We start from the raw sequence: 15,952 nt of genomic DNA, 5'->3' as shown, positions 1-15,952 counted from the left end.
AGATAAGACCGTGTAAATAAAATAATGTAGTTTCCCATCCCTACCTATAGACACCTCCTTTTTTTGTTATCCAGTTTTCTCTTTTTGAAGGGAGGTGGGACAAATGCAAGTTTGATGCTTGTTAAATGAAGTAAAAACTAAAGAGTCAGCAAAAGGCCATCTGAAAAATCTGCTAGCTAAAAAAGACTCCCATTAAAAATTCTGGATAAGAATCTTGCTTTGTTGGGGGTCCTTTTACTCAACCTAATGCCGTTTGTTATAGGGGCATGTGTATATCTTCGTCTGGGTGCAACTTCCTGTATTCTTTCTACAAATTACTGGAGCTCAACTGTTTTCTGAAGCAGAAATATTAGACAAAATATTTCAGTAGTGCAGGATGAGGATTAGGGGCTAATCTTATATACTAGTACCCATACCTGTTGGGTTTTTAAAGTGCATCCATTCAGAATCAACTGCAAGCAATTATCCTTTGAGGAAACACGGCTATCCTGCATGAACGCATGGCTTTAAATCGCGGAGGCCACCTGGCATTCTGTAACTCAAAACACCAACTGGCCAATTATAATATAACAAACATTCAGCGAGTGCCACTAGCCAGGCCCTGTAGTGTGTGCACATGCTGATGAACGTGGTAAGTGGGTGGTGCTATGCAGTTGTGACCGCATCCAACAAATGGAGTCGTAAGACCATTTTTTTTCAGTAATTTTTTATTCAGTTTGTAGAAGAAAGAGCAGACTGATTTCTTTGTTTGGATGTACTGCTCACTTTTGGAATCTTGATGAAAATTGATGAAAAAGTTGAGGGTTCCCAGTGATTTCAGTTGAACAAGGTTCTTTCAAAGGTATTGTACATGTACATACTCAACAGGGGCTCATGGCTTAATGACTCATTTTGTTAAGCTGGGTTACATTTGGACTGTATTACCCACCAACCATATGAACCTAGTTCTCACGATGAAGTGTTGAGTCTAACACACATCGCAATATTTCCTATGACTAAGACCTCATGTTAGTTTTTGGATTACACGTACACAGGGTATTTCGGTTGACCTAACTGTTGTGCACAACCTTTGAAAACCCTAGCAGTGAACATGATTTCTTGAAACACCCAAGGGGGACAGAGAAACACTTCATTTAAAAAATTGCCAACATCTTTTGCCACATACATTACATTGGTCAGTTTCATCCTTATTTTAAAAGTTACATGTATATTACACCCTTCGTAACAACAAACTCCAGAATGGCATCCTACACATCCATTTCTTGTCAGGATTGCCCTGCATGTTTGCTATCTTCTTTAAATACGCGACTGCTGATGTTTGTACTGCTCTGTATCTCATGCAGTTAGCATCTCACCATGTTTAGGGAGAGCTTTGCTATCAGACAGATAGTGTCAGAATATATTTTAATCCATGTATCGGTATTTGCACGGCTACTGATTGCTAAGAAGTACACCAGCAGAGACAAAAGGTGGTATATGAGAGCTGGTTAAACAACGTCTCTAGGCATTGACCAAAAACTCAAAGAACCAATAAGTATTACCAGGCAGAACTGTAAATCGCAAGGGGCAAATACAATAAATATAAAATGTCATGGAAACCTCTATTGAAGGTGTGCTCTTCCTATTATATCACAGTTGTACCTGTACTTTTGCCTGCCTATGGCTGACAGTGATAAACCTATGGCTGGCCTTCAGTTCAAAACAAAAAAATCATTCACGAAGTTTTAAAGAGTCTCACACAGCAGGTGCAACATTTGCAGGTGATATCTGACATCAGCAAAGTGTGATATTTCTGTAAACCATGGAGGGCAGGCATTTTAGAAAGAGTAGTACACATACAGCTCTGTCACTGTCAGGGAAATTTTGAAGTGAAACATGCAAAGTTTATTACCCTTTTTGGTCACCAAGCATAGATTGGTGGCTGTTGTGATTAGCAGGAGACACTGACCTCAGTGCTGGTGATAAGAAACAGTTAAGTCTTGCTCAAAGTCTAGTGCTGCATGTAGGTGCAAGAGCGTTTATGTGGCCGAACGAGGTCAAATGGGTTAATTTTGTCATTTGAACACTAACCATTATATTTCTGCGGGAGGGTCCATTGGATTCGCACACTGATTTTTGTGTGGGTATAAAATTTCAAGGTCCACTGATGCACTAAATGAGTGTAAAACTATCTGAGTCATACATGCAGTGTCTTGTAATCATACTACATGTACATGTATGTAGGCCAATGTGTGTGACAGCTGGCTGACTTATCTGTACATGTATGCACCTTAAGGCCCTCTTGTGTAATAGCTGGAAACCTGTCTATTGTGCAAAGTGAATAGCATTTAACTTTCAAAAATGAAATCCAATTGTGCTTAGGCTGTTAAAGTTAAGCACACACTCATGTAAACATGTTTTTTGGGGGGCAATCATGGACATTCCTATTGTCCTCTTTTGTTCATACTTTAACTTTTTTGGAAGGCCTCCAATATTTTTGTACACATTTGGCAATCATGGACATATCGCGAATCGTGGATGGTCATTAATTCTTTTGTTTAACGTCCACGATTGTTTGGGAACATCAGTGCAAGTAAGTTTGTATCAAAATATCTTGGTACATGTACTTTGGAAGAGTTTCTATATGGATGCCTCTTAGTTAAGGCACAATGTACTGGTACATAATGAGGAGTTGCTGAATAGCATGTTCTGCTTTGAAGAGCAGTTTGTGGTTCGGATGGACTGGTCAACCATTTCCTTCTTCCCTGTGTCAGCTCAGTCTTTTTATATCTCGGCCACCACAAGCTGTCAGCATTTTCGGAGTCTGGTTCTGCTGCAAAGCACCTTACTCTGCAGGAAGAATAACTAGCTACACCTCAGCCCATTTACAAAGGCACCCAGTGTGTAAAAATCATAGGGTAGGGTAGAATGCACACCTTCCACTTGCCCTGTAGAGTGTTGAATTAGCGTGAGATACCAAACCATCTGAGGTCATAGCTTGGAATTCTGCTGCAGCCACGTTTTCAATTCCACTACAGCCAACTTATTTGCTCAACCCAAATGTCCATTGAAAAGGAGAACTCGGCCAGTTTCCCAATGTGGCTTGGTTCATGATCATCTTTTTTTGTGATATTTTGCTCAACAACTTTTAAACAAAACTTCTCCCCATCAGGTTATGAGATAGTACTTCCCTACCAGGCGGACTCCAATGGACTATTTGTGTCTCACATTCTGCATCCCGCTAGAAGACGGCGTGGTGCCGATATTCCATCCCTGCCAGCCACTGTCCATTACAAGTTCAGTGGGTATGGCCAAGATTTTCACCTGGAACTGTCCGCTAACCAGGCTCTGTTAGCCCCTGGATTCTCTGTTCAGTGGCTCGCAAATGGCAAAGTGAAGCAAAAGGACTACATCCCAGAAGTGGATAACTGCCACTACGAGGGAACACTCAGGTCTCAAGCCAGCTCAACAATAGCCGTCAGTTTGTGTGATGGTTTGGTAAGTACCACATACATGTTGATAACAAGAAATGTTAAAATGTTTTTTCAGATGTGATTGGGCTGCTACACTAAGCATCTGTAGTCAGAGACAAAATTAATTTACTACTTTTAGTCATAGCCATAGGTTTGTTATCCATGAATTAATACGTGTAGCTAGCTAAAACAAGTGTAAAAATCTTGAAATATGACACAAAGCATTAAGAAAACTGGAAATAATCAAAAACTGTGGAAAACTTATACTCTACTTGTTTGTTGAGCAAGAAGTTTTAATAAATGAAAGAAAAGTAAATTTAACAGTAACAGTTGAATCAGAATCAGATTCAGAATCTTGTAACGAAGTAAAAGGAAGACTATGGTATTTTTTTTCTCCTTGGTAAATTTTTCCATCTGGTCATAAAGTGAACAAAATACAACATGGAGGAAGTTCTTTCATTACCCCCAGAAGAAATCTGAAAGAAGTGCCTCCATTTCTTGAAAAGTGGCAATAAAAAGGCATGAGAGCCATGGGGTGTTTGGTTGTGTTGTTTCCACGTAGATATTCGACATGCTCTCCCAGTGGGGGTGTCATATCACATATGGTGTCCAGCCAACTTGTGAACTTGCAACAGGCACTGAAAGTGAGAGCTTTAAAGTAAATTCATGACATTGAAAAAAGTACATGCAATATTGAAACTTCTTTTGGTGAGCTTCAGGATTTTGCAAGTTGCCCTAGATGTACAGCAGTTTGGGTTACGGAGCTTAACTGCTATTTACGCAGTCACCAACTTTTGCCCAAATCTTTCCGTCACCGTCCGTGCCACATCCGAGCCAAGGATTTTATCTCTATCCCTGTCCTATCCTTTTACCCTCACATGTACTTTCCCCCAATCAAACCTTTCCCACTCCACCAAATTTCAACCCCGACATACTTCCAAACCCTACCCTAGTGTACCTACATGTACATGTATATGTACCCTCAGCCACACTGAACAACCATAGAGCTAAAAACACACAAACTCCAATCAACTGCCCTGTCCAACAAATCTCAGCTGCTTGTACCTGTAGTTCTAGTTGAGATTACCCCCTTCTCCTGAAGTAAGGGCACCCAAACTGGCAGGTTATTGACCTGTACCATTGTACGTACATGCAGGCCTGCAGTTGTCGGTCAGCTGCAGGATTAAGGAGCAGAGCTTACATGTAGATGTGCACTGTGTAGTGATGACCATTGTTCATGTGCAACGTTGTGTTGCATCTTTTACTAAAGTTTTAGTCTCTTTATGGATACCACCATAGAAGTTTTTTGGTGGCCTTTTGTTGTTAGTCCCCCCTATCTGAATTTTCAGGCACTCCACCTGCCTGACTGTCTCATGTTGTGGGTTTACTGCCACAGTGCCACTGTTCCAAAGGCCAGCTGTACTGCTGAAAGGTTCTGGGGTTCCCCATCTGTAACCTTCCTCCCTTCTGCCTGTTACACATCTTTCACTTTTCAAAAGAAATGAACAGACAATGGTACATGTACCTTCCATCCCTGTGATTCTTGCTTTCTCTTGTCTTGGGAAGCATGTACCTTGTCAGAGTGGTTTGGCCTCATTTTGGGCAATTTCCACCAAAAAAAGTTCAGAACCAGCCATATGTACTACTGCGGTAGTACTGTGTCATCTGAAAATAAAATCGGCAAGAGAAAACTGGAATGAGAGCATTTTCAATCAGGTTTTAGCCAGCGTTTGAAATTTAAGAGTCCGCCTTGGTCTTGAAGTAGAAAACAGGATGTCCAAGTTACTGGAGTTTTACATTTTGAGTTCATTTTATGCAATAAAACGAGGTGTTTAAAATGGCCTACAAGGTGTACAAACAATTCACAGGCACTCCTCCGACCAAAGCGTTATTTCCAGGGTACATGTACCGTAACTGGACTAATGAGCCATTTACACAAAGATCCACACAGACAGTTAAATCAAAGTAATGTAGAAAATCAAAGAAACCTCAAAGTTTAAACTCAAGTTTAAGGCACCCAGTTATCAACTTTTTCCAAGATAAAAAACCCACAAGTGTGTATCTGGTCAATTGGCATATTTGTCAGGTGGTTACTGGTACAGACTGTCTAACGTACAATGCACAGTGGTTCTTCTCTTACAGGTATGTGTTGAAAAATAAAGGAACCCATACACTGTAGATGTCCATGTATCTTATTTTGGAAATTAATGTACCATAAATTTTATGAAGGAGGAAGCTCCAGGATATAACACAACAAATAGAAAAATGACACCACTCTGTTCCCAAGCAAGCTTATTACCCGAACAGGGCTGAGGGAGTTCAGTTACCCTAACAAGCCTGAGGGAGTTCAGGTTGATTTTCCAGCAGGCTGGTTTTTATCTGCTGCCGGGAACTGTGCCCGCAAAAACGAATGCCCCCAAAAACGAATGCCCGCAAAAACGAATGAAAGCCAAGATTTATTTGTCATAATGATAAGCAGCTTTGTTGTGTCTGACAAGATACAGGTAGATCATAGCCGGAATAAAAGATGGGTAGTTGCCATAAAAGGCTGAAGGCATTATTGGCAGCAGCAGTAGCGGAAGGCCACCTACATGTACAACAGGGCTTTTCAGTTACTGATCAATGGGTTCCATCTCTCCCCCAGCTAAAGCAAACAAAGCACTCCTTTTTCTTGTCAGCCCCAGCTGGTGAGTCCTTTGGCCATAAGCCCCTCTCTGTCATCAATTGAATGACAAAGAGAGGAGACAGGCTGAATGGAGAGGAAGCCAAGAGTTAGGCCCTTTCATTGACCTGCAAAATCTTGTCATTCTGTTCATGTTCGCCACAATCAATTATTCAAAGCAGTTCAGTAGCTGTTACAATACATTGACATGTACCAGTATACATTATAATACCTTGTGTCCATTGTTATTAATTTTGACAAACTGTTGCACGTGCTGGAGTAATCATCTCCAATTTCAAGTTGAACCGAATTGTTTCAAATTATCATGTTAACTCTAAATTTGTGCTACAAATCTGTTGATGCCCTTCTATTTTACAGTTGACCAGTATGCAGTTTTATTGCTGTGTCTTCATCTTATCCATATTAACTCTTCTTCTTGTATCAAATGTAAAAAGATAGTTAACCCAGCTTCTTAACATTTTACTATTTGTTTTAAGCCTTAGCTATGATAATCATTGATAAGCATTTAGAGACGAGATTTTCAAGTGGGCAGTGAAATGGAGGCTCTTTGGCAATGTTTGTTTCACTGGGATCTGGATCACGATCAGTGATCCGTGGTTGGTTTACAGACACCAAAACTCACTTAATGGATGGTGTGAACCAACGTCAGAATTGCTGATCCAGATCCGTGTGAAACAAACAGCCCTTTGTGTTTGTAGATATTGGAGGATCATTTTGGAGCCCCCGCCCTTTTTCATTAATTAATCCTTGCCACAAAATGAAACATTGGCAGAGTGGTAGCCCTATTATCATACATGTAGATAATAATGAGAAATTTGTTTGTCTGTGATTCACATGTACTGTACATACATGTACATGTATACTCTGGTTCCAAGCTACGGTAGCACGGTCAAACGCTGTTAATAAGAACACTGTTCGTCCAGCTTATAACAAGATCAATGTCGAGGTCCCGAAGTCTTTTTATGCTGTTGTACCAAGGTACTGCACTACCTTCTTTGTGCACTTTTGCAATCCTTATACTGCATTTTAATAGAAATCATGGATGTAAATGTCATGTATACACAGTGCTATACATGTAATTCATCACATCTTGCATGTTTTTTATGGAACTGACCTCAATCAAGTGCATACATGTACCGTACATGCAGGCACATAAATGTATTTTTGAGCCAGAAGAGATCGAGTGTGAGGGCATCAAAATGTTGTCCAAGACGGAAGCCAAGAAAAATTTTAAATGAAGTGCTGAAAATATACTCCCTATTTCATAATAGACCCTAAATTTAAGTAATACACCGATGCATCTTACCAGCTGGTCATAGAAGAACAGTACACATACATGTATGTACCAGTACATAGCCACAGAGTAATTCTAGAGGTGAATAAACGTACAAGTGCAGTGTGCGGGTACACTAATAATGGTAGCTGCGCTGTTTCACTCCTACTTTTGTCGTTTCTGACGTTGTACTTTTTTGCCTAAAACTCAAGCTGTGGCTTGAGAAATTATTATGTAAAATGTATATAATTGTGTGCTTGTAGATGACTTTACATGGTATGAAAATTGTTGCTGCAAATGCAGGACCAATGTCTGACCAGTAGCTACTTTCTAGTTGATGATGAGCTCATATGATATAAATAGGCAGTATTTAACCTTCATGAAATGCCAACTGCTTCCCATCGCAACTGCGAGAACGGTTAAAGCAGGTGAAAAAAATATCAACTGAAAATATGCATGTAACGCCTGCAATTCTAAATGTCAAAACTGCTGGTAGACCAGGGAGCAGTTTTGGAATTGTTGTAGTAGGTTGCAACTCCAAGGCACATGTACTGTACATTGTGCTCAGAGACATGCATGCTGTATTACGTCAAACACAGCCCATAACCTGCTGAAAGGTATGAAGTCATCAGTGATGACAGGTGTACCCGTACCTGTGTTTTAACACTCATTTGGTACACACATGCAGGCTGTGTTTAGCTCCTTCACTCTATGTTCTTTATTTTTTGTGAACTGCTACATGTAAATTACACATTCTTTGGCAGGAAGACTTTTACTTGTCAAAAAATTCTCTTCTGAAGAAAAAAAAATTCACATTGAGGCAAGGAAGACAAATACTGGACACATGATAAATAAACACAAGTGCAGAGAGATTTCATTTTAATGACCTTGCCTTGACGATTTCACCGCAGCATTTCTTTGGCACCGGTAGCATTATGCCCGGAGAGATATGAGGAGTTAATTCCATGTGGAATTACAACTTTGGGATGTGGATGTGGATGGTTTTCATAATTGTTGGTTGTTTAACACCTGCTCAAGTTTTCTACGGAACCACCATTCCTTTTCAGATTTGTTGAAGGTGCATGTATGCCACTGTCTGATACTTGCATTTCAGTGGAAAAACACACCATTTTATTTGTTAAGCTTTTCCTTCATAATGAGTTCAGTTTTTTAATTGTCTGAGGTTATGACAGCATTGTCCTCATGAGCAAATGTAACCCATGTAAGAGAGCCAACTCATCAGGGTCCAATTGAATCTCACAGAGACGCACACTTTGAACAGCATTTTAACTTGTAGCCTGTTCTGCTCATCATAATTTTTTTGTGCCTAAGAGCTCTATGAAATTGGCCCCAGGCATTGATAACTTAACAGGATTGGTAAGCGGGCTGAGAGTTGTTCCCAAGGTAGAGTATCAATGGATGAAATGCTCCTTGATTTTGCCAAAATCAGCAAGTTTCATCATTGAATTTGTGTACATTGTAAATGATCGATTGACCCATTCGATTGGTGGATAGCACCACTGGCGCCAGAAGGGAGGGAGGGAGGAGGCCAGTGACCCTCCACTTTTTCAAGGGGGGGGGCTTGGGTCCCCCTCTTTTTGCAGGTCCTATAATTGGATGGGGCTCAGTGGATCTAGCTATTAATGGCTGATGCCTGATGGTCTAACAACTTGTCCCCTCCCCATCGAAAATCCTTCCGCGGCCAGTGGATAGCACGATGGGGAAGGGGTTGTTCCCAACTGTCAATCACTTTTTGGTGTTCACGCTTTGTTTTTTTCTTTCTGAGGTGTCCACAGACATCTGTATTTGTGCCTGGGTTTGGTAGGGGGGAGGGGGAGGGACAAATGAAACCCTTGGCTCCCCTTGGTACATGTATATCCTTGCCATCTAGACTGCATCACAGCAGACAATTGTACGGTGCTTCATTTGCCCTCATTTTCTTTTGTCTAACAAGAGCACCTCATTTTCCACTTCCAACAATTTCAGACTGGCCTTATCAGAACGGCCACTGAAGACTTTCTGATTGAACCACTCTCGGAACAACTTGCCACGCAGCACAACCTGTCATTGGAGGCGGGTCCGAAACCACACAGGCTGTACAGGAGATCAGTTGATGAGAATCCCTCAGCAAGACACCATCGAAGGAATCACACTAAACAACACTTTTGTGGATCCAGGAAGAAATGTAAGTCGAGAAGGCATTTGGAGGAAAAAGTTCGTTTGGCTTAGTATAGCAAATGATGCTCAACTGAAGTGTCATTAGGAAAAAGGCATAGCCACTTGGAAGGGGACTTTATTCCCAAGTTGCAAACTGGCAAATCCTCAACAGCCGAAGGATGTTCACTTCTGAGGCATTCTCATGGAGACTGATTATTTTCATTCCCTTTCTTCCTTTCTTGCCAGTTTCTGTTTCTTATTTTCCCAATTTTTCCAAAGGGCATGTACCCCCTTTCCCAGCCCGAAGCAATACCCTTGCTTCAAAAACAGGAAAATGAAATTCAAATTTAATTTCTAAATTTACAGTCTGAGAATTCACACCAATGATGTGATGTTTTTGAAAGCTGTTGACAAGTCAATCATGGGTCAACTCACAAGTCACTTCACAGTTAATAGACTGATGAACAGGAACAAAGGAAAGCCTTTACCACACTTGGTCTTAAAAGCTTGTGACTTGAGATAACTAGTAGATGGCAGTGATTGACTCATGATTGATTGGTGAAGACTTGTGACTCCAAATAAGCACCTGCTGAGAGCCTAATGAGTACAGTTAAGAGCCTGAATAACTAACACTCCTCTTGAAACAAAGTATCCAACTTCCAGGGTCATTACAAAATGTATTCTGGCAGACTTCACATTAATTTTCTTTTTGTGCCCAACACTGAGCAGTATGATTGCAGTGTGGGTCCAAGATAGTGGGTGTTTAATTTAAGTACACATGAATTGGAAACGCACACCGGTCCTGCTTTTCTGGGGGCACAGGTTCAGCAAGAACGTGTTGTGGACACTGCACATCTTTCTTTTATCTAGGGAAGCTGATTATTTGCATTGTCGGGAGTCAATGCCTCATGTGTGTGGGCTTGGCTCATAATACTCCAGACAGAAAAACCTTACAACCTCCCATCCTGAGGTCTTGTATTTATTGTGGTCGTAGCCCAACACACAAGACAGCACAATGGGTCTTTTCTTGCCTGACACCCTGAGCAGGATAGTTATATCCAGGCACCCACAGCTAGTGGGCCCTGACAATAGCCGAATTCATTACGGCGGCTTCACAACCCCAGGCTAAGACGCTAAGAGGAAGTATTCTGAGTTGATTATTATTGAGAGGATCTCCTGCTTCGTTTGAATTCTCTGACCTAAGGTGTGTGTACATACAAGAATTGGCTACATCCGAGCGTTTAATAGCCTGCAGGACTGTTTCCCAGCTCGGAGGAATTACCTTAAATTGGGAAGCCCCAACTTACACACAGAAAATGTACTCAGTGTAATCCCTTGTACAGTGACCTGTGGAACTGTGCTGTAGGCTAATAAGCCCTAAGTCCAATTTCATTAAAGTCAGTTGAAGAAAGTATAAGCAGGGACCAAAAAAAAAAATGAGTGAGACCATTCGTTACAAGCGCTTGATATAGTATGCCATTTTGGCCAAATATTCCTCGTGCTTGGCAAAATAGTATGCCATTTTGGCCAGTATTTCTTGTGCTCGGCAAAACCAAGCAACTCCCTGGTACTGGACCATCCCCATGTCATACAGGTATTTAAACCGACGCTTGAAACTTCAAGTTGGCACTTGTGCCCCAGTTTCACCCCATGATGACATGAAGGAGAAGAATGACGGGAATATATAAAAGTTCAGTATTTGTTATTGAGGGCCCCTCACATTTCAAATAAAGCCAGATTGTTTGCTTTTCATGTACTGTACATACACGAGGGCCCTCCATCTTCAGATTCCCTTTGCCCTAGTTCTTTTCCTTTGTGCTCAAGTTCTGTTATTTTTTTGTGCAAGGTTTCTGGGTACATACATGTAAAGTGTACAGTAGATGTAGGTGGGTGATAAAGTACTGGAAAAGTACACAAAATGTCTACTGCAACAAAATTGTATCAGTTTTCTTGTACAGTGGCAGAATGTACCGGTATTTTAATGAAACTTGCAATGATATACTACTCCCTGCAGAAATTTGATGGGTACTCAAAGTGACCTCTCCCTCTGTGGTTATTTTGCCACTGTGCTACAAAGTTGCCACTACTGATATCCAAGAACAAGTCACCAGTAGTTGACATGCAGACACCTGTCTCTCCCCTGCTGATGCTAAGTTTATGAAGGGTCTGTGCATAGTTTTGTGCCACGTGCACACATTGCATTTGCCAGCGAGAGAATCATTTGGTGTGGATATGAACCTGTCAATTCTCACCTCTCCCCACCCAGGGCTGCCCCACAACAGAGAGACAGAGACCCATGCTGATCGATTGTCACATTATGTAGGGGGCCACCTTCTGCCCTCTAAACATATTAAGTGACAGTACCATTTATTGTACCCATTAGTGGGAACTCCCACCCTGTGGATTTTTCACTCTCCAGACATCATCTAGATGTCACTGAAAGGCCTAACCTTCCCTAACCAAATCTAGATTTAGGATTGCCCTGGTGGCTTGGTTGGAAGGGGGTGCGGCCACCGATTGATACATCCAATGTGCATTATTAGTTGGAAGGGATAAATGAGAATATAAAAGACCTTGTTTTGTAAAGTACATGCATTCAATTTCGCCCCTGGAAGGTTTTTAAACAAATCTAAGTTTATTACCAACAATCCTTTGGGTAGCTTTGAGTTACATGATGCATTACTGTGGTTGCTGGAACAGTGGGTTCATTGAATAGAATAATGAGCCTGTGAATTCCAGTTTCAGAAACCACTAAAAATGGAACCATTGTATTTATAAGTCATGGACTGCAGTTTCAGAAACCACTAATAAGGGACCCATTATTTATTTTTTTTTGTAATTTGTAGAAACCCATCCAGACCAAACTCATAGATCAAACTCATGAACACTTTTTTTGTTTGAAGGTGCTAATTGTCAGTACTCATTATTTGATTGATTTTTTAACCACAATAAAGCCCTATCAGTTATATTTTTTCCTGTGGGGCCCTCGGGTGAAGACAACGAAGAAATGTTCAGTTGTAGTGGTGAAAGTTTGAGGACAACCCCAGCCAACTATTACAGGGAAACTGATGGAATCAGATATGGACTGAAAACCCAATCCACCGGTCAGCCTGGGTGGGATTCAAACCCAGGCCGCAGTGGTGGAATGAGGTGAGGAAAGTATCACCACACCACCCTGATGCTGCCAACCTGACTCTGCCAACCTGAATTCAAACCAAGGCTTAAATGGGTTGTTCAATACTAAAGATAATCACAGAGCTAGGAAACACCAGAAAATGAACCTTGGACTAAACTCACTATTTTATACTCTATTTTTGCAGAGGCTAGCTCTATTCCTGCTACAAGTGCCAGAGTATAAGATTTAAAAAGGCCAATATGTAACTGATCTGGACAGTGCAAGGACTGGAGAGGTCACTAGTGTATGCTTTGTGTAACCTTTCAATAGTAAATCCCTGCAAATCCTCTAGGGGTTTGGTCAGATAGCACATGGGATTTATTTGCATGACACTGGTTATACATGTTCAGTATTTTCTGTACTTCTTTTTGTGGCAAATTAATTAGCAGAAGAATTAGTAAACTTGTAGGTCTATCCATATACATGTGACCTTAAGAACTCCAGAGATCGTCCAGAAGCTAAGGGGGAGTTTGGGAGGCTTTTGCCAGGTTGAGAAAGATTTACAGAGAACAGTCCAGTTGCTACAGTATTTGCTTTGCAATGGTAACTAGGTCGAATTCTCACCCTGCTCCTACCCAACACCGGTTCCCTTTTTCATGCTTTTTCAGTGTACTAACTCTCATGATTTTTGCGATGTATTGCCGCTAGCTGCTGTGAGAATACTTTTAATGTAGCATCCTCTTGTGGCCTTGTAACTTTTTAAAATTTCGCGGCGTCGCCAAAACTCTATTCCCCAATTTAGAATATTTTGGGTGCCACACTTTTGTTTAAGCCGCAGAGTGGGCATTCTAGGGCATTGGCAAAGTTTTCCTGTTGACTAAAAGTGCCAGGGAAATTGAAATTTCAATCCAATTACGCTCAGCGTATGAATCGCCACCATTTTTGCTCTGTCCTTCAACATTTTGAGCTGCCACTGCACTCACTCCACTACCGTAAATTATTTGTGTGCGGCTTCCTGCTTCAAAAATATAAGCGTCTTTGCCATTTGCATTTTTCCCCCTTGCATTCGTCTGCTACTTTTCGACAGTTTCATCTTGTCTTTCAGAAAGGGAGAGGCATGACCAGGCAGTCCAAGTGACGTAAAGTCAAGACAGATCATCATCCTTTTGAACTGTCGTTCTTTTTTTAAAAATATATTTTTACACCCTTATGTATCGCCACTTCAATAAATTGTTGTACATACGAGGCGATAAGATAGCTTCACCCTGTGCTTTTGTAATTTAGTGGAATCGCTTGTTAACACATGGAATCTACAGATAACATGTGCCATAGAGCAGGGATCTAAGCTAGGTGTACGTGTACAGTGCACAGGAAGTCCAAAAAGTGTGCCATAGGTTTCTTTGCACCGTGGGAGAATTGGCAGGATTTGGGAGTTCGGTTGCTGGCAAAAATGGAGACTTAATGACTGAGGTGATGCGAGCAGCTTGGGTAAAAACTCATTGAGAGGATTATGTGCTTCAACTAATTGAAGTTCAGTATGCCAGTCATGGGGGGGGTGGATAATGGCTTGAGACCATTGGCATTACATTCCTAAAAGTACAGTGTAAGCATTACCTTGAATTTCTGAGAATTTGGGTGATGCATTTGGGTGATGCACAGTGCAAGACTGAATGCACAGCTGAAGCCAGTATGGTAGGATTGAATGCAGTACAAGAGTTGAAACTTGAATTGACCCTACCAGCAGAAGATCGATTGCCAGTCCATCAGTGCTGATGCTCTGGTGGATCACAGTTGAATGGATGAGTTGTCTGAGCACTGGGTCAGATGAAAGATGTGCTGCTGCAGACCCATATAAAGTAGGTTGATGTACTAGCCATTTGCCAACTTAATTGGTCTTACATGTACCGGTAGTTAGATGTTGGACCCCAATGGGAAGTAAAGGAACCTGCCTTACAATGTATAAGTGAATTTAAAGAGGGGTCACCAGGTTTTTCTTACAACTAATCCAAAAATGTTTTGAAAACTTTGATGCTTAACTTTGTTATGGCACTTTGTTATGGCACTCTAGTACTTCGTAATACCAAGTACTAGAGCAGTAATGTAGCAAATGTGTAAGTTCCTCTTTGGCAAGAGTGAAACATTGGGGATACACAAAAATAGGAGTAATTAACAGCAAAAATACATGAGTAACAAAGACGGCGGCCAAAACGGAAAAGTTTGTCACCGTCTCACTTTTTTTCTGTTTCAAGACCCATTGGCTACCTTCAGTGATGGTAGTGAGATACTTCCTATGAAGACAAGTCATGCTTACTGGTACATTTCCCTACGGTTGTAGCAACAGCCGACAGCATGTACATGTACATGTAAAATGTCAAGATGCAGACAGTTGCGGAAGAGAGTTCACCAATGAAAACACAAAAAGACATCTGATACTCAGAAGTTTATTTGTAAGAAATGCTTTCTTATGGGGTTTGACCTTTTCTTGAAGCTATCAGGTACATGTATGGCACTGGTACCTCAATATGGTCAGCTACGTTTGCAACTGTGGAAGAGGGAAATAACTGCATGTATCTGTCCTGAGCAGTAATTTGAGAGCCATAGTTTTTACTGGGAATGAAGTCCCTTTGGTGGGTAAAAACCATCTGTGCCTGCAACGGTATGCGCATTTGACAGCCTGACAGGCTGCAGCCTACGCATACAGCAAATTTCTGTTGAAATTTATGGTCTTTGCTTGTGTGCTGGATGTAAAGTTGAAATTTATCCCACCAGACTGTTGCTTTGGGGCTGGTGAGGGGAGCTCATCTAGTCAGAGTGACTAGATATGAACGATACCAGAAACCCCATCAAGTTTGTAGTCAAAAGGTGTAGCCTTATTGTAAATGTTTGTGCAGGGACACAAGATTGAATATCACTGTTTTTCTTTGTCCTGGGTTGTGGTTTTTAGAATGACCAGTGGCTGGGTGCCAGACTGACCTCTTGACTACATGTTGCTTTAAAAATAAAAGCAGTTTATGTGACCCCCCCCCTTAGTCCAGTGTGAACGCAGCCTGTGAGTCAGTACCTAATATGTAGTTCAGATTGCACCAGCAGTGAGATGGCAACTCTCCTGGAGAAATTCATATTTCCAAGGAGAGGCAATGATTGATGAAACCGGAAGATATGCCGATGGCTAAGGGTTTGTTACTGGATATCCCCAGTGCTGTGGATGAAATGTGCACGCAGACTGGCAATATTTTTGTGGGGTCAAACAGCTGTGACAAATGCATTCCTTG

The 15,952-nt window shown here is 41.3% G+C and overlaps 1 protein-coding gene across 3 annotated transcripts in view; it reads left to right on the top strand.

Moving 5' to 3' along the window:
• LOC110974783 (A disintegrin and metalloproteinase with thrombospondin motifs 16-like) overlaps positions 1–15,952 on the top strand; it is an 81,449-nt gene that overhangs the window by 3,984 nt on the left and 61,513 nt on the right. For 2 of the 3 annotated variants that reach the window (XM_087137667.1, XM_022226656.2), the window contains exons 3-4: positions 3,152–3,477; positions 9,395–9,593. In XM_087137667.1, the coding sequence (XP_086993793.1) occupies positions 3,152–3,477; positions 9,395–9,593 (525 nt within the window). Of the gene's footprint in view, positions 1–3,151; positions 3,478–9,394; positions 9,594–14,406; positions 14,537–15,952 lie in introns of those variants that run through there. The other variant, XM_022226657.2, reaches the window with a different exon arrangement.

The sequence above is a fragment of the Acanthaster planci genome, linkage group LG06, assembly GCF_054643075.1.
Source record: "Acanthaster planci isolate LZ-2023a linkage group LG06, COTS_SCS, whole genome shotgun sequence".
In the NCBI taxonomy this organism is placed as follows: Eukaryota; Metazoa; Echinodermata; class Asteroidea; order Valvatida; family Acanthasteridae; genus Acanthaster; species Acanthaster planci.
This window is presented reverse-complemented; position numbering and strand designations above follow the sequence as displayed.